At 39.5% G+C, this 27,724-nt stretch overlaps 1 protein-coding gene across 1 annotated transcript in view; it reads right to left on the reverse strand.

Annotated features, from left to right (window-relative positions):
• itga4 (integrin subunit alpha 4) overlaps positions 1 to 13,400 on the reverse strand; it is a 66,104-nt gene extending 52,704 nt beyond the window's left edge. Inside the window, exons 1-2 of the mRNA XM_002932016.5 lie at positions 12,865 to 13,400; positions 12,379 to 12,497 (exon numbers count right to left, since the gene is read on the reverse strand). Of these exons, the coding sequence (XP_002932062.3) occupies positions 12,379 to 12,497; positions 12,865 to 13,058 (313 nt within the window). The 5' untranslated portion in view covers positions 13,059 to 13,400. The remainder of the gene's footprint in view (positions 1 to 12,378; positions 12,498 to 12,864) is intronic.
• Between the last annotated feature and the right edge of the window lie 14,324 nt (positions 13,401 to 27,724).

Raw genomic sequence — 27,724 nt, forward strand, 5'->3', positions numbered from 1 at the left:
GAAATACGTTCAAAACAAAAACATTTGAGCAATCTACATCAGTCAGACACATACATTCAGCTGTAAGCTTCTTTCATAGTTTATTTTAATATGAAAATCATTCTCTCTTTAGCAGTATTTAGGGTTTTGTTCTTATTTGACAGACCTCCACATTGGTATCAGCAAGGGAAATAGTCATTCTTTCTTATGTTAAGCTATTAGTATTACACTAAACAGTACAAAAAACGCACAGTGTTTATATGCCACTGTCAAGCATTGGCTCCCCCAAGGCTTATGACTTATATGATATTTTTCCCAGAAAAAATAAGAAAAGACATAAAACAGCTATATTTTTTCTTCCCATTACAGTCATTAGGAATCAGCAGAAAAACAATGGACTGCGCCTTCTGCACTTAAGTCTTAAGTAACATCCAATATTTTATTAGTGTTGAGCATTGATGTTCTACAATTCTTTTTTAATCTTCTTCAGTTGCCACGCCTGTTATACCCTTCAAAATCAGACCTAACCAGGACCACAATAGGTGGCTTCAAAAGAAAAAAAATGCCAGTAAAGCTTCAGGAGGTCGGCATACAGGCTATAGAACTGAGTATTAGGGAATACAAATGACCTAAATGTTAAACTTGCTAGAAACATTTTCATTTTCAACAGTGAGCTGATACTCTCAGGAAGATACATAAGAACCAGATTTCTGGTGTATTGGGCTGATAATATATTGTCATTAACAATGCGTTGACATAACCTGACCTGTCAGTATAGGTTTTTTTTTACCCCTACTAGACCTGGGCAATTGGGGTTGGTTTCTCTTTCCTTTACAACTAGTGTATAGAGTAGAACCACAGCCAGTTTATGCAGGGAGAAGATTCTTACACCCCCTTCAACATGAGATAAATATATATATTCCTACATTTTATCATTAACATTTTCTATGAGGTACTGTATCAAAAGCTTTAGCAAAGTCCAAGCAAATGATATCAACTGCCATCCCTCCCATCTCTGAACAAAGGAAGGGGCCTGTGACAAGGCTTGTCAGCAACTTACAATGGCGCTTTGACATCCTTACCTCAGCGTTTTCACAACAATTTACATTTCCATGCATGTACATTGAAAGATTGACATCTGCCTCAATGAGAATCATGGTACCATTGTGAATGGATTATACATTCTCACACCTGTGAGTTTCAGCCAACACCTAACTGAACTGAAGTTTAATGGAACCATTGTGATTGTATGTCTGTGACTGTACTACCCTCAACGGTTTAAATGCCGGGGAATTCCCTACTAGGGATGTAGCGAACCTCAAAAAAAAAGTTCGCGAACCTGTTCGCGAACTTCCGCCGAAAATTGTGAATATTCGCGAACTTTGCGAACCCCATAGACTTCAATGGGAAGGCGAACTTTAAAACCTAGAAAAGCCATTTCTGGCCAGAAAACTGAGTTTAAAGTTGTTTAAAGGGTGCCACGACCTGGACAGTGGCATGCAGGAGGGGGATCAAGGGCAAAAACTTCTCTGAAAAATTGACACACGCCGTTTTTCGAAATGATCGGTAATTTTGCGACTTTTTCGTAATTTCCGGCGCTTTCGTAAAGTTATCGTAAGTTTTTTGACTTTTTCGGAGCATTCGTAACGTTATCGTAAGTTTTGCGACTTTTTCGGAGCATTCGTAACGTTATCGTAAGTTTTGCGACTTTTTCGGAGCATTCGTAACGTTATCGTAAGTTTTGCGACTTTTTCGGAGCAGTCGTACCGTTATCGTAAGTTTTGCGACTTTTTCGGAGCATTCGTAACGTTATCGTAAGTTTTGCGACTTTTTCGGAGCATTCGTAACGATATCGTAAGTTTTGCGACTTTTTCGGACAATTCGTAACGTTATCGTAAGTTTTGCGACTTTTTCGGAGCATTCGTAACGTTATCGTAAGTTTTGTGACTTTTTCGGAGCATTCGTAACGTTATCGTAAGTTTTGTGATTTTTTCGGTGCCAGCGAACCCAAATTGCGAACATCACGAAAAGTTCGCGAATTTGCGGACTTGCGAACACCCGATGTTCGCGCGAATTAGTTCGCCGGCGAACAGTTCGCTACATCTCTATTCCCTACCAGTCTGAAGAACTGAAGAAGCCACTTAGATGAGTGTTAAATCTTATTAAGAAAACTCAAAAAGTCCAGTTGCTTTAGACTTAATTCTACTAGCAATTATATAACTACTTACATTGAAAATTAGAAAGTTGTTGAATATGAAGTTAAATAATTCAAAAACAACAAATAAAAAATGAAGACCAATTTCAAATTTTTCTAATAGTACTCTCTATAACCTATGAAATGTTAATTTAAAGGTGAACAATTCTTAAAAAAATGTAAGAAATAATGTAAATGTATGCAACACATTCATTAAACTTTGACTGCAGTTTAGCCTGTAATAACATACCACCTTCATTTATTTGCTAATGGCCAGGAGCATAGCAGAAGCATGTTTATGTGTTGCTAAATAAAAGGTTATAGATTCAACCTTTGTAGTTAGAATACTTTGAAGCCTCTGGATAAGCAGATACTGAGGAGTGACCTTGTGCCACCCCTTTTGAAACCCTGCATTATAGAGCAGCAGGATGTGAGCCAGACAGAAGCCTACCAAATCTTGTCTCTACACTACATGTAATTTATAGTGCCAATTTACTGTGTCTGATGATTTAAAAAAAGGATTTCAAAGATGTTGTTTTTTACTATTAAAGAAATGTGAATAATGTAATATAGCAATATTTTAAAGATAACAGATCCTGCGAATTAATGAAATGAATAAATAATTTGCAGATTTCTGTGGACTTTCAGGTTAATAAATGTTTTTACATTAAAAAGAACAGGTATATTTATAAACTGCCAAATCTTACAATGTATTTAGTAAGTGCACATTTTCAAGGCCAACTGTACCCTTGGTACAACAAAATCAGCAAAATATAATCAAAGACAATAAAAGCAAAACTTTATAATTACTGTTTAACGTTTTGTACTCATTAAAGGGGTAGTTCACCTTTAAATTAACTTTTAGTATGAAGTAGACATTGATATTCTGAAACCATGTGCAATTGGTCTTCATTTTTTAATTTTTGTGGCTTTTCAGTTATTAAGCTTTTGTTAAGCAGTTCTCTAGTTTGGCATTTCAGCAGCTATCTGGTTGCTATTTGGTCTTATTTCCTTTAGCAACCAATTAGTTGTTTCAAATGAGAGACTGGAATGTGAATAGGTGGGGGGGGGGCAAATAAGAAGATAAGCAATAGAAATAACAATAGCTATACAGAGGCAGAAGAAGAAGGCAACTAATTCATACAATATAAAAAATAAATAATGAAGACCAATTGCTAAGTTGCTTGGAATAAGACATTCTATAACATGATAAAAGTTAACTTAAAGGTAAATCAACCCTTTAAAACGTTAAACCTCTATTTATTCCCTTGTATCTTCATGATATCCAGGTAATTGCTGCTTAGCTGAATGCTTGGGATCCAGATCATTTATATTTAGCTGGATGCTTGGGTACAAGGAAACAATAGTAAAACAGATACAGATACTCCAGTGAGGTCATGCGCTTCCTGATCCAGGGCATAAACTCTCAACCCCTCACTTTCAATTTTTCCATCTTTTCTCGTTAGTTTATTGGCATTGCACAGTGCTGCACACTTCTCTTGGATCTCATATGGCCTATCTGTCAATATATACTCACTCTTTCTTCCTTTTTTTCTAGAATGACACACATCCTAATTCTTTCTCACAATCTCATGTTTCCTCTTTCCTACTATTCCTATATTTTCCTTCTACTGTATTCATTCTTTAGTTTCCAACTCCCTCTGTTTCTGCCTCTCACTATTTCTTTCATTGTCTCACACTTCCTATCTCTAATTTTCAACATTTGCTTGTTTTCTTACTTTATCTTGGATTTTTCATATCTTTTGACATTTAATTTTTTTCACTTTTACTGTCTCTCTATGATTTTCATCACTTCATTTGATTTTATCAGTATTATTAATTATATTTTCCTCCTACTTCTTTTGTCTCATCCTGTTACCCTTAGGCTAGACCCACACTGTGCAGTTTCCCAGCCTGCACTGGGAATCCACCCTGACACTTTAAAAACCTGATAGTTGCACCTGAACCCGGAGCCATTGCTTCGGCCTGGATATAGGCACATGGGACATATTTCAGCTGGTAAATGCTCAAGTATGTAGTTTCAGATTAAAATACGCTGTATGTGGCTGCACCCAGGATAAAGCAATGCTTTCGGGGGCAGGCATAAATTTCAGATTTTCAAGTGGAGGGACAGATTCTTGGGCGGAGCCAAGAATTAGCCCTGTGTGGCAATAGCCTTACTCTGTTTCTTTTACTCTTTGTAAGACTTTCTCTTTCTATAATGTTCTCTCTATTCTTCTCACAATTTCTGCCTTCACACTCTTGTTTTATTGTTTTATTCTCTTATCTATGCTTTTCTCTCTCTCTTTTTTTTAATTCCCCCTACATGTGCAACGGTCCCCGATTAAAAATAAACGGTTTGTATGTAGAGAGTTCCTTTTTAGTATCTGAGGTTTTTGAATGATTTAGCTTTTTTGAGCAGCAGCTCTCTAGTTTTGCATTTCAGCCACTATCTGGTCGCTAGGGTACAATTTAACCTAGCAATCTGGTAGTGGTTTGAAAATGAGAAAGGAATATAAATATGAAAGGGCCTAAACAGAAAGATGAAAAATAAAAAGCAACAATAGCTATAATGCTCTGTAGTCTTACAGAGCATTAGTTTTTGGTTACTGGTGTCAATGACCCCCATTAGAAAGTTGGAAAGAGTCAGAAGAGGAAGGCAAATAATACAAAAACTATAAAAAATGAAAACCAATTAAAAGGTTGCTAAGAATAGACCATTCTATAACATACTAAAAGTTAACCTGAAGGAAAACCACCCCTTTAGGTATCCTCTCAATTTTACTTTCAGTCTCCCATATTCCACTCCCTAAATGCAATCTCCTTCCTTGTGGTAAGTGTAAAAACTCAGAATGGAGTAAGTACATACAGGGGGAAAACATGCATATAGGACAAGGTAGGTTGGAGTAGTCACACAGTGGTGCCTCGTGCTACTTGTAGTGCCAGATTTCTTGCTTTTTACAACATTTCTTACCCAGCTCAGAATGGTGGAATGTCTGCTGGCACCAGCCCTAGTGAACATGCCACATGGTATGTATTTAATTATGTTTTGGTGCTCAAGAAATGCCTTGATAGAGCACCTTAAGCACTTCCAGACAGGAAACTAATATTAGTGCAATACACCCTTATAAAATCAATTAACATATCATTAATCTTCAGCATTAAGCCAACAAAAACAAAATTGTTTCCCTCTAATGTACTCTACTTGCTAAACAAAGAAAACACTAACCTTTGTATCTGACTTGTTCTAAAAGCCAGAAGAACGTAGTAATGAAATGACATTTTTCTTCACGCTTCCTGAGCAGCCACAGAAAGGTTATCGACAGTTTGCTAACATTATGAAACTTATGTGGCTTTAACGACAGGGTAAATGTAAGTGTAACTTAACGAATATGTGAACATTATAACTGCCGGCTGACATGAACATTTGTAACAATGAAAGAGTTATTCTGTTTGGTGGCAGAGAAAGAACAATCTTCGATTATGCGTAAGGTGGAAATATACAGTTACTTGCAACATTGGAACATTTGTTGAAATCTATTCTGACATTTGTTTCCATTTCTTACAAAATGAGTAGACTCCAACCTTTTTCATATGTTTAAAGCACACTTGTACTGCAATAGAATAACCTGTTTTGTTCTCCTGAACATAAAACCAGTATATGCTGGTATAAAACCAGTATGTGTAATGTGTTTTGTCTTCTGAAATTAATCTCATTTTGTTTTTACTATTACCTAAAATTTCAAGGTGTGATTCTTTTTCTGTCTGGCAACACAGTGCTGGATACACAATTGTGCTTATTGATGACTGCTTTTTCCCCCCCCTTTTTATGGTGATAATCACAGCGCCCTGTGCTTAATTAACTTCAAACTAGCAGTGCAACCAGTTTCTATAACAGCCATTATTTTGAGCAATGAAAGTTAATTTTTTTGCATACATATATGATCATTTTACACAAATAAGTCTAAGTTGCAAGCCACTTGACCATAAATCACATGGGCCTCTTGCTGGACAACCCTATTGTAAATCATGACTCAGACATGCACAATTCTGTGTACACAATAAGCTATACACTCATGTTTTACTCTGTGTATAGATGAAAAGAAATTGATACCCAATGCTTGGCAAAAGGAACTGTAAAGCTGGGAAGTGTTCTGTGCTAATCCTCTGCAGTTTGATACAAAGAATTTTATTTCTGACTTTAAAGCTGCCTATAAATGTTTTATATGCAGAAAACGGAACAGGTGGAGCGGTTCTGGTTATGGGAAAAAAATATGTCGCCAGTCTAATCTAGTTCCTTGCATTTGATCTAGTCACCAAAAATTACATTTGGAATAAAATATCTAAAAAAAACAGCAGGTTACGAACACTGCAAAATATTTGTTTATTTAAACAAAAGGCTTGTTTAAGGATTGAAATAGCAGGGAACTGCACAAGTCAGAACAGTGATGCTTCCGTCTACTGCTAGTCATTTCTAATTGAACCAATCTCCAAAATTCTGGTTGTTACTACTTTGCAGAATTGGGTGCAAAGACTAATGGACTATGGCCCAAGGAAATTCTTTACACAAGCCTTTAGCAGATGGTAATCTCAGGGCACCCTTTCCGTGTTTCTGCCAGGTGAATTGCACATAGGCACGGTTGCAGAACTTGCACACTCAGGAACACCCACCTCAGTATCACTGCATGGTGCAAGTTGCATCTGGGAAATATATTGCAATGTGGGTAAAATGCATGTCAATTTGCACAAATATTGTGCACTTTGCACTACAATTGTAAATAAGCCCATAATTTTTTTTTTTTTTAGAATGTACCAATTTGGGACTGTTTTTATCCCCTCGGCACAATAACCTGCACCCTTTTATCCCACCATGTATGGCACTTGCATGGATCTAACACACAGAGGTCGCTGCTTATAATAAATTATGTCTCTGGCATCCAGCAGAGCCGTTTTTGCCACTTCTAAAATGCCTGAGATTCCCCACCCTGCAGGCGGATGTATAAAGCAGCCAGAGCTGTGCTATACATTCCCTGTTACAGGAAGCCTAGGTTTTCAAACTCAAATGCATGGGCATTATACATGCCCCCACCCCATTTCATTATACCTCCTTAATTTGGGAAGCCCATATGTTTTTCAGTTCAGTTAATAAAATGTACATATAAATGTTTTAGCTTCGGTATAGAAACCACCTCTATACCTTTTCTTTAGTTCACTACAACTGTAGCACAACAAAAAAACTGCCGGGAAGGATGTTATTGTGGTTAGAGGAAAGAGGAATAGCAATTCTTAGCCAGATGATAAATAGGAAGAAGGAAGTGTGTGCTGGGAAAGGATGTTGAAAGATCACTTAATCTAAAGCTGGCACAGATAACCGCCGTGCTGGTAGCTCTGTTACACATGGACATCAATCATGGCCCCTATCTTATATCAAAGGACTCTGGCTTGGCTGATTTAAATGGGGCTGCGGACTGTAAATGACTTTAAGGATCATGTGTGTTCCCTATTGACCTGAAATAAAATTACTACACGCATTTTATACCAACTTGCAGAGTACAATATTCTCAATATCCTCTTTGATAGGCACATACTGGTATATTCAGCAGACAAATGCCACCAAATTGTATTTACTTTGACAACTTTCACCCAGAACTGCATTCCTTTCTAAAAGTGACATTATTAACCCTTTTGTGTTATTTCTGCTCTGCTTCAGTGTGAAACAGAGAAAGCAACACATTGTTTTAAAGTCAGGGAACAGAAGGGGACCAGGGGCAATTAGGCAAGGGAGAGAGTAAGCACACAGGGCAGATATTACTGCTTGCTGAAAGGATGCAGTTTGTGCCATTTTCAGACCTGTATATCATTAGTCTAGGGGTCTGGACAAAAGCAGCGACAGTTACCACCAAGTTTCTCTCAGTTTTGGAAGTATCACTGCAACAGGGGACTGTGCTTAGATGCCAATGTTGCTGTGTGCCCTCACAGAGCCAAAAACTTAAATCCTTACATCACACAAACATAGTTCCAGCTTTGAACCACAAATGCAGTCAAATGTCTTAAAGGAGACATATTGGATAAATGGGGAAAAAAACGAATTATGTAGGCAATTCCGAATAATATATGGTGCTGGTTTTACTTTAGCCTAAAATTGAATACTGTCTGCAAAACTGGCCCCTTTACTGGAGCTCCCTATAGATCCTCTCAGGTCCCTGTCTGTGTTTCAAATGAGGGGTGGGTGTGTCCTAACAATCCCTGCCAGAAGCACAGTAGGAGGGGGATAGCCAATCACAGCCCTGCAGTCACACAAGCAAAGACAGGCTTCAGTTCCCTATCAGGTCAGCCTAGCTCCGCCACACATCCAGAGAATTCATCCAGATGGGCGGGACTAGTGGGGTTTTGGGGAAATTTCTCAATAAATCAGTCTGAAACACAACCTTTTTTTAAGCACAATCCTTCTATATTTAGAGGAGTATAATCCACTGGTACATTCTTAATTTTTATATGATATGTCTCCTTTAAAGGGGAATTCCACCAAAAAAAACCATTTTTTCTGCACAATGAAAAGAATTACACTTTCTTTCATAAAGCAAATCATTTTTAGGTGTATTGCCCCTTTAAAGTTGAGCACTCTGTTTTGTCCATATATGCATCTGGTGACACATTTCAAGATTCGGAGGAAACTCAGCACCATTGTAATTAGCAAGAAGCCATTTGCAGAAACAGGCAGACTTTTATTCTGTTCTACTTCCCCTGTACCTACATGCTATTGATCTGGAAGTGCTTACACATAGGCAGAACTCTGATCAGCCATTATGCTTTGTACATAGCACATGCAGACATGTTTTGGGGAGTTGCCAACAGAAGTTTTTCATGCAGCAATAGGAATCAGAATGCCTTGCTGCATTAAGGGGGGTTGTAGTCTATGCAGATTATGGGAAATACTACTGCTTCCCTGGGTATTTGAACAAGCTCCCTGCCAGGTTTGTTACCTCTCTGCCTGCCCCTCTGGGTGTAGAACTAAGCACATACAGTGCAATAAAAGGTTACCATCATGCCCCATTTTAAAGGGCTTAACCACATTTTAACTTCCCTGTCCCCATGGAAAATTGATGCCTCGGAAAGTTGTACCCTTGGCAACAAAGCCACTCCCCCCGCCAATCATTGCTATTCCAGGACAGGAGGAAGGAGTGATCTTTGGTCACCTGACCCCCTTTCCCTCTTCCTACATCCAACAAAATTCCCAGCTCCAGCTTTTTTGTTGCTGAAGGAAGGAATATGTATAAAATTATTATGAGGCTTTTCTAGGGAAATATTTTAAGATTAAAATACGTAGCTGTGATGTTAAACAGGTGCAAGGCTATGGGGGAGGCCAAAAAGTGGTGGTGGTATAAAACATTTGCACGGAGTCCCCAGATTTCACTAAATGTGCCTCAAAAGGCTGAATAAGGCTACGAATTAGGGGAAGGAGCGCTGCAGATCTATGCTATAAAAGTAACTAATAAAAGCAAAATAATTTCATGGTCCAATTTAAGTATAGAGATAAAAAAAACTTTCAAGTAACATTGTCTTTGGCCGACAAGGCGGAATTCCCTCACATGGCTCTTAGCACTGCTGACTTTGTTTACTGCATAGCAATGTGCTGCACCTCCAGTGATTTACAGGTCTCAAACTTCCTTATTTAGCAAAGTGTAACTGCACATGCCTCAGGTTTCTCGCTGCTGTCTGTCTTTGTCTATAGAGCCCATAAACTATCTTAGCACTTTGCCTCTGTGAAGAAAGGCAGATCCCAGGCACTGTGGCACAAAGTCATAGCAACACAAATTCAGAAGGGCCAATTGCAAAAAGCAAACTCTAGAATGAAATGCGCACACATATCCATTTGCCATAAGCTTGCACAGCTCATGGCTAATGTTCCTGTGGGTGCTGACTGGGAGGATACTGGTTGGTAACTGCTTTGCTCAGGAGTTTGCAGCAGGAACAGGAAGTCAGCCATTTGCTGATAACAGCACATACTCAAGGTGCTCTTGGGTTAAGGAAACCTTTACTCATATATCACATATTAGGAAGACATAGCCCTTCCATAGGAGAGTTACACCATACAAAAGTACAACTCCCAGCATTCTATCATGGGTTAAAGCATTATGGAAGCTATACTTCAATGAACACTGAGAGTCTTAATGCAACAGGGCTTAGTAACAATCTACCAATGAGAATCCTGCATGCTCTATTTAGACTTGGCGCTCGCTTCCTGGTTTCTCTTGATCAATAGCAAAGGTCTTCAACAAGTTTTTTCGCAGTCTGCCAGATATCAACTCACCTGGGTTTTTTACCCACCTCACCAGTCACCCTCAGTATAGTCACCCACTTGCTAGTAATTCAGACCCCAATTACTAAAAAAACAATAAGTGGCACCCCAAATCCTCAAAAGCAGTCAGTAGAAAGTGTGATTGAGGTGTGGCCTGGGCAAGTAGGCAAGTAAGTGACATCAATCTTAAAGTAATATTGTTCAGTAAAATGTTTTTCCAGCTCTAGAGGGTCAGCAGCCCTGTGAATGCATGATAGTCCTCTAATGAAAATCTCACTTGATCTTCTATGGAAATCTGGTTCCTTTGCTCCTGCAATTTCGCTATAACAAAACAGCTAAAGAAAATTAGGTCTATGTGGACTATTGATTTTCAAATACAGATTTATTTAGAATTTTGATTGCTTTTTAAATTATTTGTATAATAAGTATAATAGCTATTGAAAGCAGTATATGTCCCTTTCTGCACTGCTGGTTGTGGCTCATAAGACAATGTAAAGTTACATCATCTGGCTTCTGCTACACTGTTTGAAAGGTCAGAACCACCAGGACAGAGAATAGAAAGGGACAGGCAAATACTGCTTTCATTTGGTATGACATTTACAAATAACTTTAAAACCACTTAAGATTTTGCCTAATGAAAGAAAATGTTATTCTAAGCCACTTTCCAGTATACATTCATTACAAAAATAGTTGTTTTAAAGTTAGTTTGGGCTTTAAATCCACTTGAATTATTTAAATATAAGCAACAATGAGAGAATCTGCAGGAAGCAGATTTGTGTGTCTTGTAATGCTGGAGAAAATTCACATTTGTCAAGACCACCCCCCATATGTGAGTTACTTTATGTTTAAAGCTACGGCTGCCTATTCCTTGGAGCCCCCTTATGATGGTCAGGAAATGTGAGCTCACTACTGGAGACTCCATGTAGAGCTGCAGTTGTAATAACAAGGAGGGGCACCTCTGTGGGGGGCGACTGTGTGATGTAATATGACCAGCTAATAGAGACTTTAGTGGGCTGCACAGCTTGCATGTTCACATCATTACACTTTATTCATCCATGTTAAGTCACTGTTTACACTAAATTCACCCTTCCCTGTACATTAACGCCACAAAGCATGAATACCCACCCAGAAGTACAGCGCCCATTATATAATACATGTCTTTTTATATTTCTATAAATAAAAACTTAAAAATTCACATTCTTAATTCCTTGAAATGAAGGAAGTGAAACCAAATTGGTAAATATTATACGGTACGCAGCCAGGCATGCACCGCTGACATGTTTTTTAAGTGTTACCAAAAAGAATAGGGTTACACAAATAGCAAATGGGAAGGAAAATCCTTAATCTGTGCAGTGTCAGTGACAGGAACATTCCTTGTGGCTTGTGCCATGACTAAATCTGGATGTGGCACAGAAAGTTCATTGTACTTTGCTACAACGTCTGGGTCTCATGAGTGCGGATACTTTCCTCATTTGTAATCCAGTGGGCTGCAATTATTTCTTAATATTTATTTTGATTATAATCCAATGCAACATGATCTGTTACTGTGTTCCTGGGATTTTCTAACATCAGCTCTATAGAATCATATCTATTCCACCACTTGCACAAGTAGGGTTGGGGGGGTGCATATAGTGGGTGAATGCTTTGGCCCCTGTAGACAGGGCAGCAGCTGTAGGTCGGAAGAGTAAAGAGATGGCAGGTATAGAACCAGGAAGCAATGGCATCAGTAAAACTTTATATTAATGTTGTTCAACTATTATGCCTTCATTTGCTGTTTAAATGCTGAGAATCGCAATTCTACAACTGCTGATGGACCGGTCCTACTTTATATAAAAACTCTGCTGTCCCCTACTAAATGATGTACTGATCATGCACACATATACAGAACTCACTGCCCATAACTCACCCAGTTCCAAAACATCACATGACCCATTTGGGTTCTGCTCAATTCGGCATTTTAGGATAGCGCCAGGATTGGTCACATTTTTCGTAGTCCAACTAGACTGAGGGGCACCGACTACAATCCTAAAAGAGACAAAAAGTATGAATATATCAAGCATGAATCAACATAATCGTCCTTATTTGTTTGAGTTGAGGCAGCTAGGGATTTGCCCTTTAATTTATGGACAATTCCTCTGCAGAGGCAAGCAACATGGCAGCTCTATATGTGTTGCATAAATACAAAGGTTCAGGAAGGAATGTTCCATACAGTATGCTCTCACAATTCCCTGTGCAGTGAAGGCATAATAAACCAAAACATGCTTCTAAATAGTGTATATTCTCTGATCAGTTATCATTTCAATCACAGTTATCCCTTAATATAAACTCACAGCTGCAATCTCCTCTCATGACAAAGTTTTGCAGAGGAAATGAAAAAAATCTCCCTACTCACCAGTTCCCATCCCCGTTGCTATGCAAGACCACCGAGAACCCAAACAGCGACCCTTGCGACCCTTTAAAAACCACTGGGCTCGATTCATCTATATTGTAACTTCCCGCAGTCTTTATAGTCACAGTGTACAGAACTATCCCAGTCCAGATGCGATACAGCAGGGAGACTTTGCCAACTTTCCCCAACTCCCTCATTATGAAGCCCGCAGCGATCCAGTAGCGATGTAGATCCAGCTGCAAATCCAGCGGTCCCCCTTCCTTCTCAGCGGCACAGCGTGGGTAGAACCGATTGCATTGGCTCCCAGGGGCCAGGCGCCTCCTTAGATAACTTCCAGAAGTTTAAGGATTCATTCTATCTCCAGAACACACAGTCATAATGTCAGTGTTCCCTCTAACAGTCATCTGATTGGCTCGCTTCCCTAGTTCCGCCTACGCTTCGGACCACTCCCTGTGATTCCCGGAGCGGCGGCATGTCTTGTTCGCTGAGGTCTTCTCCATCCCTAGCAGTTCCAGCGGGGCCAGGAGCGCAGCGTTCCCTGCTGATGATAGGATGAATGTACAGTTAGGGCCCCAAGCTCATTTATCAAGAACTGCACATGGCCTGGAGCGCAAGGAAACAACACCCCCCCCCCATGTCAGATGCTGCCCAAACGTTTCCAGACTCCTTACAGGACCATTTAGCAACATGCACTGAGCAAGTAAATTAGCCACTATCCCTATTAGAGATGTAGCGAACTGTTCGCCGGCGAACTAATTCGCGCGAACATCGGGTGTTCGCGAACGCGCAAGTTTGCAAACTTTCCGCGTATGTCCGCAATTTGGGTTCGCCGCGTTTTTTTTTAGCTGCGTTTTTTTTCTCTGCGTTTTTTCTCAGCCTAAAAAACGCTGCACAACCACACATGGCGTTTTTCAGCCTAGTACTGGTGTAAGCAAATCCCGTTTCCATGGTGCCAATAGCGCAAAATAGCCCCTGTCCAGGTCGTGGCACCCTTTAAACAAATTTAAAATCAGTTTTCTGGCCAGAAATGGCTTTTCTAGGTTTTAAAGTTCGCCTTCCCATTGAAGTCTATGGGGTTCGCAAAGTTCGCGAATATTCACGCTTTTTTAGGTTCGCTACATCCCTAATCCCTATTCAACTTATCCACTACATCCTCATCTTGGGACAGGGAACGGTTTGCCTGCAGCGTTTCTCCCAGATCTCACAGGCTGCAAAAGTTTTTTGTACTTGTAAATTTAACGAAAAGCTTTATCTCTTAATCGCTTCCTGCACTTTTGGTCCTGACTCTTGAAGTCGTTTCTCCTCTTGCCAGTCAAGTTCTGTCAATATGCTGTCTTTTGCAATATTGTCAGTCAAAAATCAGAACCAAAAGTGCAGCGAAAATCAAGGGAGAGACAGCTACTGCTTTCAGCAGAAAATGTGTATTTACATATGCAAATGCACTGGAATATTTTAAATATATATTATTATTAAAATATTCCATAGCATTTTCATTTGTACATGTAAACACATTTACTAAGTAATGTGTCTCCAATATATACATTGGAAAGTTGTATGGCAAATGGGCAGCGGTCAGTGCATTTGTCTGGCATCCACTGCTTACACCACTTCATCATTTTAAGGCTTTAGGAAACATGAATATTTCATCTTGGTTTAGTCAGGAACAATAGAATTTTAAAGGGGAACTAAAAATTATTTAAGTGCCATAAATATATAAAACTATTTTAACATACCACCCATCAGGCCAGACCACTCCTTCTATGGGACAAGCTTCTGGGCAGAGGATATGTTGGACCTGGAACACAGTAGAGTACAACCACTCAGTTCATCATAATAATCTGAACATATCAGGTCAACTGAGAGAAGTTCAAACTCCAATATATTCTTGGAATTCACTGGTCTTTATTCATTATAGGGAAATATCAGCCAGTTTTGGGGCAAACAGATGCAAGAGTAAGGAAGTCTTTGTAATGCGTGCTGTGTGACTGGTGAGATGCTTCATTTGGGAACATTGTACCACAATACCAAAACAGAGTACAGGTATGGGATATGTTATCTGGAAACCCATTATACAGAATTTATTATTATTATTATTATTATTAACATTTATTTATAAAGCGCCAACATATTCCGCAGCGCTGTAAAATAAGTGGGTTTCATACATTGGACATACAGAGTAACATATAAAGCAATCAATAACCGATACAAGAGGTGAAGAGGGCCCTGCCCAAAAGAGCTTACAATCTACAAGGAGAAAGGGTTGAGACACAAGGTGTGGGAATGGGCATGACCAGAGTTGTGAGAGGTGTGGCACAGGGTGTTGCTAAACTAGATTAGGGTAGGCTTCTCTGAATAAATGTGTTTTTAGAGATCTCTTGAAGGCAGAGAGATTGGGAGAAAGTCTGACAGTTTGTGGGAGCGAATTCCAGAGAAGGGGGGCAGCCCTTGCAAAGTCTTGAATGCGAGCGTGTGAGGAGGGAATGAGAGAGGAGTTGGGGAGCAGGTCAGTAGAGGAGCGTAACAAGCGGGTTGGATGGTACCTAGAGATGAGTTCAGAGATGTAGGGTGGGGCAGAGTCATGAACTGCTTTGAATGTGAGAGTCAGGAGTTTGAATTTTATCCTGGATGGTAGGGGAAGCCAGTGCAGGGATTGGCAGAGTGGCATGGCAGGGGAGGAGCGGTTGGAGAGGTGTATGAGCCTGGCAGCAGTATTCATTATGGACTGGAGAGGGGACAGTCTTTGGAGGGGAAGGCCAATTAATAGGGAGTTACAGTAGTCCAGACGAGATATTATAAGAGAGTGAATCAGAATTTTGGCTCTGGATAGTGGGAAGGCTGTCTCCCATAGACTCTATTTTAATTAATTAACATTTTTAAAAATGATTTCCTGTTTCTCTGTAATAATAAAACAATACCTTATACTTGATCATTTATCCTTACCGGAGGCAAAACTGTTTGGTTTAAATTATATTTTAGTAGATTTAATGTATAGAGATCGTGATTTGAAAACCCCAGGTCCCAAGCATTCTGGATAACGGGTCCTATACCTGTATAGGGAATGTTGATATGGAAATGGTTTTTGCTTTAATGAAATTACTTTAACATATGATAATAGCAAAAAGGGGACAGTTGTTCTCACCACTATATTTGAAATGATTTGGTGGGGTGCAATGTGACTACAAAATTAATTTAAACAGAGACAAGGGTTCCTCTGCACTCACCCATTATCAATATATATAGGACATTAAGACATTCTATGCATTAGGCTACAAAAAAATACCCTGCCCTTTAAACAAAACATGGATTGTTTGTCCATATATTGCCAGTCCTACACATTTTTTTTATTGGATCCATTAAGAATTCTACTGCTTCATTATTCATTTTTTACATTGACTAAGTTTTACCTGACTTGCTTTCAAGGTTAAAACCCCCAAATAGATGCCCAACACTGACATTACCTAACTGTAGCTGGGAGTGATAGGAGCTACAACCACATTAGATATGGGGGGATACAATGATGTCCTATATTAGTGTTGTCCAACTTCTGTGGTACCAAGGGCCAGAATTTTTCTGGCCTATGTGGTGTAGGGCCGCTAATGGAAGCTAGTTTTGACCACACCCACTTCAAACCACACCCATGTTATTACAAGAGCTTTTAAGACCATAACCACATTTATATGGTAGTACAGCAGAAACCCAAATGGTTGGTGCTCACTGTAGGGATATCACCCTTCATTCATACGTGAAAAAATTATATTATGTCATATTAAATACATATGCCTCATCCTCTGTTGTGGATAGCACAGCAACCCCCAACATATAATTACACACCTTAGGGACCATTTAATATCTATTTCCAAATTCTAACAAACTCCCAGAACAAAAGCAGGCAGCATAGCGCAGGCAGAGTATGCCACACGCAGGCAGAGTATGGCACACACAGGCAGCATAGGGCAGGCAGATTATGGCACACACAGGTAGCATAGGACAGGCAGAGTATGGCACACACAGGCAGCATAGGGCAGGCAGAGTATGGCACACACAGGCAGCATAGCGCAGCCAGAGTATGGCACACACAGGCAGCATAGGGCAGGCAAAGTATGGCACACACAGGCAGCATAGGGCAGGCAGAGTATGGCGCACACAGTCAGCATAGGGCAGACAGAGTATGGCACACACAGGCAGCACAGGTCAGGCAGAGTATGGCACACAAAGGCAGGGTAGGGCAGGCAGTACATACAGTGACACAAGTCTGAGCCTGAGGTGGGAACAATGCAGGGGATGAACAATGCAGGTACTAAAAGGTGAGAACAGTACAGGGGATTACATGTTTAAACAATACAGGGGTTACAGCCTGAACTGTGAACAATGCAGGGGGCCAGTTAATCTCAGTACTAATACCATTTAAAGTTTACACCGGTATGCAGTCACAGCAGCCAGACAGCTGGGGGGCCACACAGAGAGTGGATGCAGCCCACGGGCCACCAGTTGGAAAGCACTGTCATATATGTATTGATAATGGGTAAGTGCAGAGGACTTTTCTTTTCTTATGAAAATATGATTATATTTTGATCTAATGTTGCTCTTAACACATAGCTCTCTGTGTTACCAAGCTATGATTACTTATGAACACAATGCACTATAATGTGTTTATTATATCGGGTGTGAGGTTCAGAATTGCATGACTTTGAGCGGCTTCTCACTTTTCTATCAGCTGCCGATATTCTCATTACTGGAGCCTTTCTGTATGTTCACACCTAATCGTTCCAACCACTAAAGGGGTGTAACATCGCTTCACAACCGAAAGAATTTGTTTACTGTCAAGATTTTGTCCATACACTCGACTTTGTTGTACTTATCCTTTATGAATCTTATTGTACTGAAACAGTACACAACATATAACAACTTTTCTTGAGTTTCTTTTTTTTTAACATTTTTTCTACAATGTAAGTTTTAAAATGAATTGGTTTCATTTCCCCTTAGCTCATCCTTCTCAGTAGCAGCTCTTTAAGCCTGGCTGCCCACTTGATAAGTTGCTACAATTTGGTTTATTAGTTGTTTGCATTTCCCCCCAATTAGTAACTTTACTATATACATTAATAACAAGGTTGTGATGATGTTAAAGTGCAAATTTCTGCAAAATGCATACTAGTTCTGCCCATCTGTCCCACTTCCTGCTGTCTCCTTTCCCAGGCTGTGCAGGGGGGCCGCCAGCCCTCATCATTGCACTGTAGGATAGGAACCAGCAAGGCTGACCCGATATGGAAATTAAGCATGTCTTTGCTTGTGTGACTGCAGGGCTGTGATTGGCTATCCCTCTCCTACTGTGCTTCTGGTAGGTACAGTTAGGACACACCCACCCCTCAACACAGAAAAAAAATCATATTAATTTTTAGTCCAAAGTGAAACCAGCACAATATCATTATGTCCTAAAATCGAAGGAATTTTTAGTTATCCTACATGTTTCTTTTAAAGTAATTTGTAAATGTAATTTTATTAAAATCAGTATCTGTTTGTCCTTTACTACTCTCTTCACTGTTTGCTTGACTACAGAAACAATGTAGCAGAAATCAGCTGTTCTACTTTATTTCCTACAATGACTTACATATATCTGTTAATCGCAGAACACACAAGGTTTGGAGAATTTGAAATCTCCTCTAGAGGAAAATTGGCCCTGGTTACAATAGTATAAGTAGTTGAACAAGGAGTGGAGGGTATAGAACTAGATACACAGATACGGATTTCACTACCAATTACACTTACAAATAACTAAGATTCTTAATTTTCATTGATGATAGTTCCCTTTAATTAGTGTGTATTAAAAATTAGCTTAGATTTTAATTTCCCCATTTAAGATTTACTGAGCAGCTTTCAAAAGATACATGAGTTGCTGTTGCTTTTCAGCAGCTTCAGCCCCTACTGGGCATGACCCCTTGCCCCACTAAACCGAAGCACTACTAAAGTCTGTTACAATGCAAATGTTGCATTTTAAACATTTGATGCTGACAAAGCAGAAAAAAAGCAAAATTAAAATAGATACAGGTATAGGACCCATTATCCAGAATGTTCGGGACCTGGGGTTTTCTGGATAAGGGATCTTTCCATAATTTGGATCTCCATAACTTAAGTCTGCTAAAAATCATAAATATTAATTAAACCCAATAGGATTGTTTTGCCTCCAATAAGGATTCATTATATCTTAGTTGGGATCAAGTACAAGGTACTGTTTTATTATTACAGAGAAAAAGGGAATCATTTTTAAAAATTAGAATTATTTGCTTATAATGGATAACGGGTTTCCGGATAAGGGATCCCATACCTGTTTTTGAAGACAATAGAGCTCATATACGTTAGCAAGCGCAGTGGGCAACTTGCACTTTACACCACAGTCACTTTCATTAAATTTCATTCATTCAACGACTTTTTTGCACTGTTTTTTCCCACACAAAATACATAATAGTCAATGGGTGGTTTTTCAAAGTTTTTTCACACAAAATCCATTGAAGTGCTTATCTGCATTCACTGATGGCTCAATGACAGCATTACCCCGCAAATCCGTGCCTAACAAATATTTTGTTTATCACTAAATAGGGCACACACGCCACTCATATGCCCAACACCGGAAATGACTGGATATGATGTCAGACATACTTTGAAAATATTCAGTGCAATTCTGCCTGATTTGTGACAAAGCACACACAGCTATGTACATTTTTGTGCATACCACAATTTGTTGTTGTTTCCTTAATGTTTGGGGTCTAAGAGCCAAGACAGGTCTCTAGAAAGCATATTTCCACTTGACAAATACCATTAGTTTTATTGCGCAGGGCTCTCTGATTAGGGTGATCCAGCCAGCAGGGCTGAACCGATTGTAGTTTAAAATGCAAACAGTGCTGCCCTGCAACATGTATTTATTAGACATGTCCCTTAATTTTTAAGTGATCTGTTCACTCTATCTTTGACCCACTTCATATATCTGAATGTAAAACTAATGGTATTTGTCAAGTGGAAATATGCTTTCTAGAGACCTGTCCTGGCTCTTAGACCCCAAACATAAAGGAAACAACAACAAATTGCGGTGTGCACAAAAATGTACATAGCTGTGTGTGCTTTGTCACAAATCAGGCAGAATTGCACTGAATATTTTCAAAGTATGTCTGACATCATACATTTATACTTCTTCTGAACCATGCACGCACAGTGTACATGAAATATAATGATTAGAGTCAACATTGGTTTAGACACAATTCCATGGGAAAACATTTCATCTTTTATCTCCAGGAAGTCTTTACTTATGTGTATGGGAACATTTGGAGAAAAAAAAATCCCTTTCAGTTAAATCTAGTCCATTATGTGTACATAGTTACATAGGGTTGAAAAAAGACCAGTGTCCATCAAGTTCAACCCATCCAAGTAAACCCAGCACACCTAACCCACACCTACCAATCTATACACTCACATACATAAACTATAAATACAACCACTAGTACTAACTGTAGATATTAGTAAATGCATAAAGGACATGTTTATTTCCAGATGGTACAGGTCTTTTAATAACAGGGCATAAAAGTGTTGTGGCAGAATTTGTGATCCTTGAAGCGGATGATACATGAGGGGCCCTTGTCTGAAGAAGTGGGGAAAGGGATTCTGCCATGATTTTATGGTATAATTTTTAGTTCTAAATTACACTGTTTACATAGCAAATAATTCACTCTACAATTGAAAATTGTATTCTTAAACCTACAAATGTATTTTTTTAGTTAGTAATATTGGTGTGTAGGTACCATCTCAGTACATTGTGCCTGAGTCTGAGCTTTCAGAAAGCTTTAGCCAGCGCTACACATTAGAACTGCTATTGTTACTCCTACTCCCATGTACAGTAACTGGAGGAGTCCCAAACCAGACTTGGATTTCTTACTATTGAGTGCTATTCTGATATCTACTGGGAGCTGCTATCTCGCTTCCTTCCCATTGTTCTGCTGATCGGCTGCTGGGGGGGGAGATATCACTCCAACTTGCAGCTCAGCAGTAAATTGTGACTGAAGTTTATCAGAGCACAGGTCACATTGCTGTGGCACCCTGAGAAATAAAGAATATGGCTAGTCCTATGGGACATTTCAAAATTCAATGGAGGATTCTGCTGGAGAAGCTCTTATAACTGATGTGTTTAAAAAAAACAGTATTCCTTTAATGAGATATTTTTATTTTAAGAGTCCATCCCTGGTATTACCAGACTGCAGTTCTCAACATGCTTTACCATTTCAGTGTTACTAAATTAAAGAGTAGCCCATTCCCATAGAATCTACAGCATCAACACTCCTGGTACTTTTCACTGTGCCCCACTGTCTGTCAATAAGCGTCTTTGTGCGTTAGAGACTTATGGTGGCCAAACACGTTAGGATTCGCTCATTTGGTGACCTCTTAAGAAGGGAGATATCAGGCTAATCTGGCTAAGGGTTAGGGCGTGCTTTAGGTATGGGGGCCCTCAGAGTGAGTGATGCGTCAGTAAACTGAAGTGTTGCCTCATCTGACAGGGAAAAGCAAATCTTCCCAGTTGAGACCTGCCCAATTTTTGGGCAGATATTGGTCAGGGAGGCCCGTTAGGGGTCACTATACATAAGCAGATAAACTTTTAAATCAGTTTAAAGGACTTGAATCAGCAGCCTATCTGCCCATGTATGGTGCAGACAAGGAGACAGGAGATTGCATGGCCACCATGTGACCCTAGATGGTGTGGGGGGGGTGGCACTGGAAGTTCCAATCAGCAGGCACATAGACATGTCTGCAGGGGCTAACACTCTGGTCTGGCTTTAAAAGCCAATTTAGTGTTTTCTAGGCCATAAAAGCTACCGATCATAAAATTTATGACCAGTGGAAGGCAGAACCTTTTATCGACAGTTCATATAATTAACAATCTGTGGCAGACAAATGGTTAAAATTCAATCATTCAATAGTATACTGGGATTTTTAGTGTATTGTGTGGTTAAGCAACTGTGTTTGGATTCCTTTTAAAGTAATATCATCTATAATCACATCCAACAACAAAACCCACCTTTTATTAGGAGTATACTTTATTAAAAGAGGGTTAGAGAACATTAAAAGAGAAGAAGAAACATTTTCAACAGAATAAGTAATACATAATTACATAAATATATTTAAATATATATATATATATCAAAATAATGGCTATATCAGTCACAGATGTTTTGTATTTAAGTTTAAATGAAAAATGTTAATAATTTATAATATTAAAAATACTGCTGATTTTTTAGACAATATGTATATAAGCAAGCTGTGAAACTTCCCTATTTAGACTAGAAGTGTTGCTAAAGGTGAGGATCTATAGCGGTTCTTGTAACTGTAAGGCCACTTTCACAGAAATCCCTATCATGAGTTTGCACCTTATCTTTATTTTTAAAAGCTTTACATCCGTGCCCTGCTAATATTGTGCAAACTATATCAGATTCTGTTCTTATCTGTCCTATACCTGTGATCACAATGTTTGACACCTCTGAGATACATCGTTACAAAGCCTGCCCTAATCCAGATAAGCTCTCCAAATATCTTGTAAAGGGACTTCAAAGGATAGCAAAGGAATAGGCTTTCCCTTGCAGCTCAGAAAAGGAAAGCAAACTCCTGCCTGGGGGTGTATGCAAAAGCTTCATGGCTTGTTAGAATGTTTCATTCCTTGAAATTCCATGAAATAAACTTAAAGCCAAGGCGTTATATTCCAGCCAGACTCATAGATTGCCAGACACGTAGGCTTCAGATTGCTGGGAAGGCCAAGCTTTCTAACATTTGGGTATAGTCATAACTAGAGACCACAGTGGCGACATAAGAAGGGTAATTGTTTGGCATGTTACAAGGACAAACATGACTGTCAGGCCTGGACTGGGATTCAAAATAGGCCCTGGCACTTCAAATACAGAGAGGCCAAAATAGCCACCACCAGCCCAATACATAGGGGCCGATTCACTAAAGGTCGATAATGCTTATTGCATTTTTTTTTGCTTTAAAAAGCATGCTATACTTCATTCCCGATTCATCAAAGTCATTTCACATGTGTTAAGACGCATATCGCATACGTTATTTACCTCGCATTGCGGTAATAATTCTCTCATAAAAATAATACTAACGCATGATTTACAAACACATATGAAACGTTAAACGTGCTAAATATCGCATTAGTCTGTGCGAAGATTAACACCTACTTGGGGCAGGCGGTACTTAAAGAAAATTGTGGTTCGTGAGCTTTTGGCAACACAATAAGGACTTTACAGTGGGATTTTTTCAAGTCTGTGTTGGCCCTAGAGTGATGCAGCCTCCAGTTTTCAGGGAAATGGTTATTTTCAGAACAGTAGTTTTCTGAAAGTAATGGTTACATGCGTAAAACCGTGCACTAATATAGCACGCGTCGAAATATATTGCGCGCAGTGGGAAATAACACACACGGCGGAAAATAATGCAAGAAAGTTAATAATGCAAAGAACATCACTTCTTAATTATGACAAGTGTTAGTGAATCGAGCGTTAAGTTGCAAAAAATAAGAAGCAATAAAATTTTTAACGCATGCTATAAATAGCACTCGTTTTACCGACCTTTAGTGAATCGGCCCCATAGTGACTGTCTATGGTGTCTGCAGCAGCCCCTCTGGCATTTTCCTGAATCCACAGATTGCCGGTCTGGGCATGATGGCTGTGCTTGCTGATCACAAGAAATAGTGGCTAATGTTGCATTGCTATGGATATACCATACGAGAAAAGGACACATACCTCCCAACATTTAAAAAAGAACAAAAAGAATGCTGTTGGGAGATACATCCTCAGCTTGTGCCCTATTCTATGGGTCAGTATAGACACATCTGGTAAAACATCTTGCCTTTCCATGCAATAATTAAAGGGAAACTTCCCTGAAACACAACTTTTTTAAAAACATAATTTTAAGCAACTTTGCAATCTACATCAATGAAAAATTATGCAGCCTTTTCATGCTTTTTAATATAATAATACAGTTTGGAACAGTTACCTTAGCCTGGCCCCCTGTTCTCTTGCTGATCTGGCTGACTACGTTGTAACTCAAAAAACAGTAGTAGACTACTCTCAGCCTGCCTTCAGCCTGCGTCCTCCAGATCCCACAATGCCCTGTACATGTGATGCCGATAAGGAAAGGAACTTTACAGTGCAATGCATTGTGGGTTATGTAGTTCATGCATGCAGTCTGTAAGCTGTGGAGAAGTTGTTACAATTTGTAACATCAATGTTTTAGTCCCATCTCCCCTGCCAGGATTTCAAATGAGGCAGAAAGAGAAGAACTGTTTTGCAGATGGATTTCAGCATATAAAAATGGTATTTATTCATACATTTTAAAGGAGCAGATTACAGTGATAGGTATATTAGGGGCGTTGTGTGGGGCTCTATAACAAATGTTGGTGCAGAAGCTGGAGTTCTTCTTTTAATGCAGAAGAACAATGTGCTGTCTGGTGCCCCCTCTCCTTATGCTGCCCTGAATAAATGCATAGGTTGGACACCCTAAACACCCATCGTATCGCTAACCCAGCAACCAGACAGAAAAAGGCAGAATAGAAAGGCAAATAACTGAAAAACTGAATTGAGAATTGTTATGGTAAAGTAATTCTAACAGAAAATTCCCATTTAAGTGGCAGCATAATTATATCAGCATGTAGCAGACATACCTAGTTGTATTGTTTTGTACCTAAGTGCGGTCGGCCTGGGGGCTCAGGGACTAGATGTAGTTCTATATCTCTATATCTATAAGCTTCTTTATAAAACACCATAAAATGTATATATAAGTAAGTGTTTCTACCCAGTGCACTTTGTAGGCTCGACTTGTGTAGTGTTTGGCTTGAAAGTCTTCAAGCATCGTAGCAAACACACTCTTAAGGGCACATTTACTAATCCACGAATCCGAATCACGAATGGGAAAAAATCGTATTGGAAACGAAAATTTTGTAAGATCGCAAATATCACGAAAATGCTTACGAAAAAATTGTATTAGTTACGATAATATCGTATTGGCGATCCGAAAGTCACGAAATTTTCGTATTGAACAATTGTAAACAGCGGTAAAACCTTTCCGATTTTTTCGTGCAAACGTCCGAAAAAGTTGTGTGCCGTACGAAAAAGTCGTGCGCCGTCCGAAAAAGTCGTGCGGACGCCCGAAAAAATCGGCGAAAATACGCTCGGAGCGTTGGCATGAACGCTCAAGCATTCGTGCTTTTGTAAATGTTCCCCTTACTGTAGATAATACAATGCAAGATTTTAAAAAGAAATAATAGGCTGCTTGTAAGCTAAATTTGGAACAGAAGTCCTGTTCTCAATTGTAGCATTTCCCATCCTATGTGTGACTAGTGATGCAGAAACACATAATTAGTTTTTCTTTTCCTATGAATATCACTTAAAGGAATATTGCAATGGGAAAACATGTTTTTTCAAAACGCATCAGTTAATAGAGCTTCCCCAGCAGAATCCTGCATTGTAATCCATTTTTCCAAAACACCTGTTGCTAGCCATATTCTTCCACAGCCATGTGACCTGCGCTCTGATAAACTTCAGTCACACTAAGGGCTCTGGCACAAGGGGAGATTAGTTGCCCACGACAAATCTACCTGATCGCGGGCTACTAATCTCCCCGAAATGCCATCCCACCGGCGAAAATGTAAATCGCCGGTGGGATGGCACCGCGATTTCACTGAAATTGCACCCTTAAAAGAACAGTAACACCAAAAAATGAAAGTGTATAAAAGTAACTAAAATATAATGTGCTGCTGCCCTGCACTGGTAAAAGTTGTTTGTTTACTTCAGAAAGTCTACTATAATTTATATAAATAAGCTGCTATGTAGCCATGGGGGCAGCCATTCAAAGGAGAAAAGGCACAGGCACATAGCAGATAACAGATAAAACACTATTGTATTCTACAGAATCTGTTATCTGCTATGTAACCTGTGCCTTTTCTCCTTTTTTCCAGCTTGAATGGCTGCCCCCATGGCTACACAGCAGCTTATTATATCAATTATAGTAGTGTTACTGTAGCAAACACACCAATTTTACCAGTGCAGGGCAACAGTGCATTATATTTTTATTACTTTAAAGCTCTTTTATTTTTTGGTGTTACTGTTCCTTTAACTGCTGAGCTGCAAGTTGGAGTGATATCCCCCCCGCAGCCGATCAGCAGAACAATGGGAAGGGAGCAAGATTTCAGCTCCATGTAGAGTAGATCTTAGAATAGCACTTAATAGCACATAATGCAAGTCCGGCTTGGGACTCCTCCAGTTACATGGGAGTAGGAGTAACAATAGGTTACCTGAAAGCAGTTCTAATGTGTAGCGTGGTTCCTTCTAAAAGCACAGACTCAGGATGATGGCGCCTACACACCAATATTACAACCGTAAGATACATTTGTAAAAATACATTTTATTTTAAATGATAGAGTGAATTATTTTCTATGTAAACAGTGTCATTTAGAAATAAAAATTATTAATATGACAGTATCCCTGTCATATATATAAACCATATGGTTTTATGGTATGTGCATGAGTGCCAAAGACACAGTGTGTACAAAAAGGGAACCAGCCATTTGGCTCCATAAAATCAAGTGTGTATACCTCCATTGTGGTACGGGACAAGATTGGTACCTGGTATACTAGGGTGCAGTGAAATATAATAATATACCAACCGGTGGCCCCACTTACAATATACCTTTGTTTACCCATAGAATAAGATTACGCAAATAACAAATAGTTTGAAAAATAAAGAGGCATCTAAAACACCCAATGGTCCTAACACAATGGCTTGATTATGAACCTCAACTGCATAGACTATATCACTAATACAGAGAAATATATACTCAAATATATAGCATGTTGACTTGAGGCCTTCATTTACTGTGGTAATATCCAACTGCTGTTCTGAAAAGCTGTACCCCAAGTCCGCTTCAATGCAGACCCCGTTATTTGTAGACTGACCCTCAAACTGTGCTTCCTCGCCAAGTGGACTCTCCATCATGGTGCTGTTACTCCTCTTGTTTTAGGGATGTTCCCTTGTATTTCAGGACTTGCCCCTCACTGCTGTGTGTGGAATCATGCTTGGACCCCAAAGACAGGACTGAGCTGGTCAATAAATTTACCCCTCTGTGTCCACCTCCTACTTTACCTGTTAACGGACAAGGGTCAAGGTCTAAGACATGGCTGATTTGATTATCTTGCAGATGGTGCCATTTATAGTTTGCTCCTTCTGTTATTCTGCTTTTCCTAGAATGCATATGACTGGAAGCACTTCCTTATAACACAGGAAACTGCCATACAATGTGTGTTTTTAGTTTGAAAAGAATTCAGTGAACAATGTTTACAAGGCAACCCTGCAACCCTGACATTCTCCACATCCTTTTGGAAACAATTTGCCAAGTAAATCCAGGTGATCATGAGATACTCAGGCAATATCTAGAAAAAAGTCTATTTATTACTCAAAGTATCTGTTTATGAACTTTTTTATAAGCAAATAACCAGAACATGGATATAATGTGAACATTTCAATTTGCTTACAAGTAGTGATGAGCGAATCTGTTCCGTTTCGCTTCGCCGAAAAATTCGCGAATCTTTGAAAAGATCCGCGAAACAGCGAAAACTTCGCGAAACGGCGAAAATGTCGTGCGACAAAAAAAATTGTCGCCCGCGGCTATTATTTTGTCGCGCGGCTATTGTTTCGTCTCCTGCGGCTATTGTTTTGTCGCGCGGCTATTATTTCGTCGCCCGCGGCTCTTGTTTCGTCGCGCGGCTCTTGTTTCGTCGCCCGCGGCTATTGTTTTGTCGCGCGGCTCTTGCTTCGTCGCCCGCGGCTATTATTTTGT

The sequence above is a fragment of the Xenopus tropicalis genome, chromosome 9 (genome assembly GCF_000004195.4).
Source record: "Xenopus tropicalis strain Nigerian chromosome 9, UCB_Xtro_10.0, whole genome shotgun sequence".
Taxonomy (NCBI): Eukaryota; Metazoa; Chordata; class Amphibia; order Anura; family Pipidae; genus Xenopus; species Xenopus tropicalis.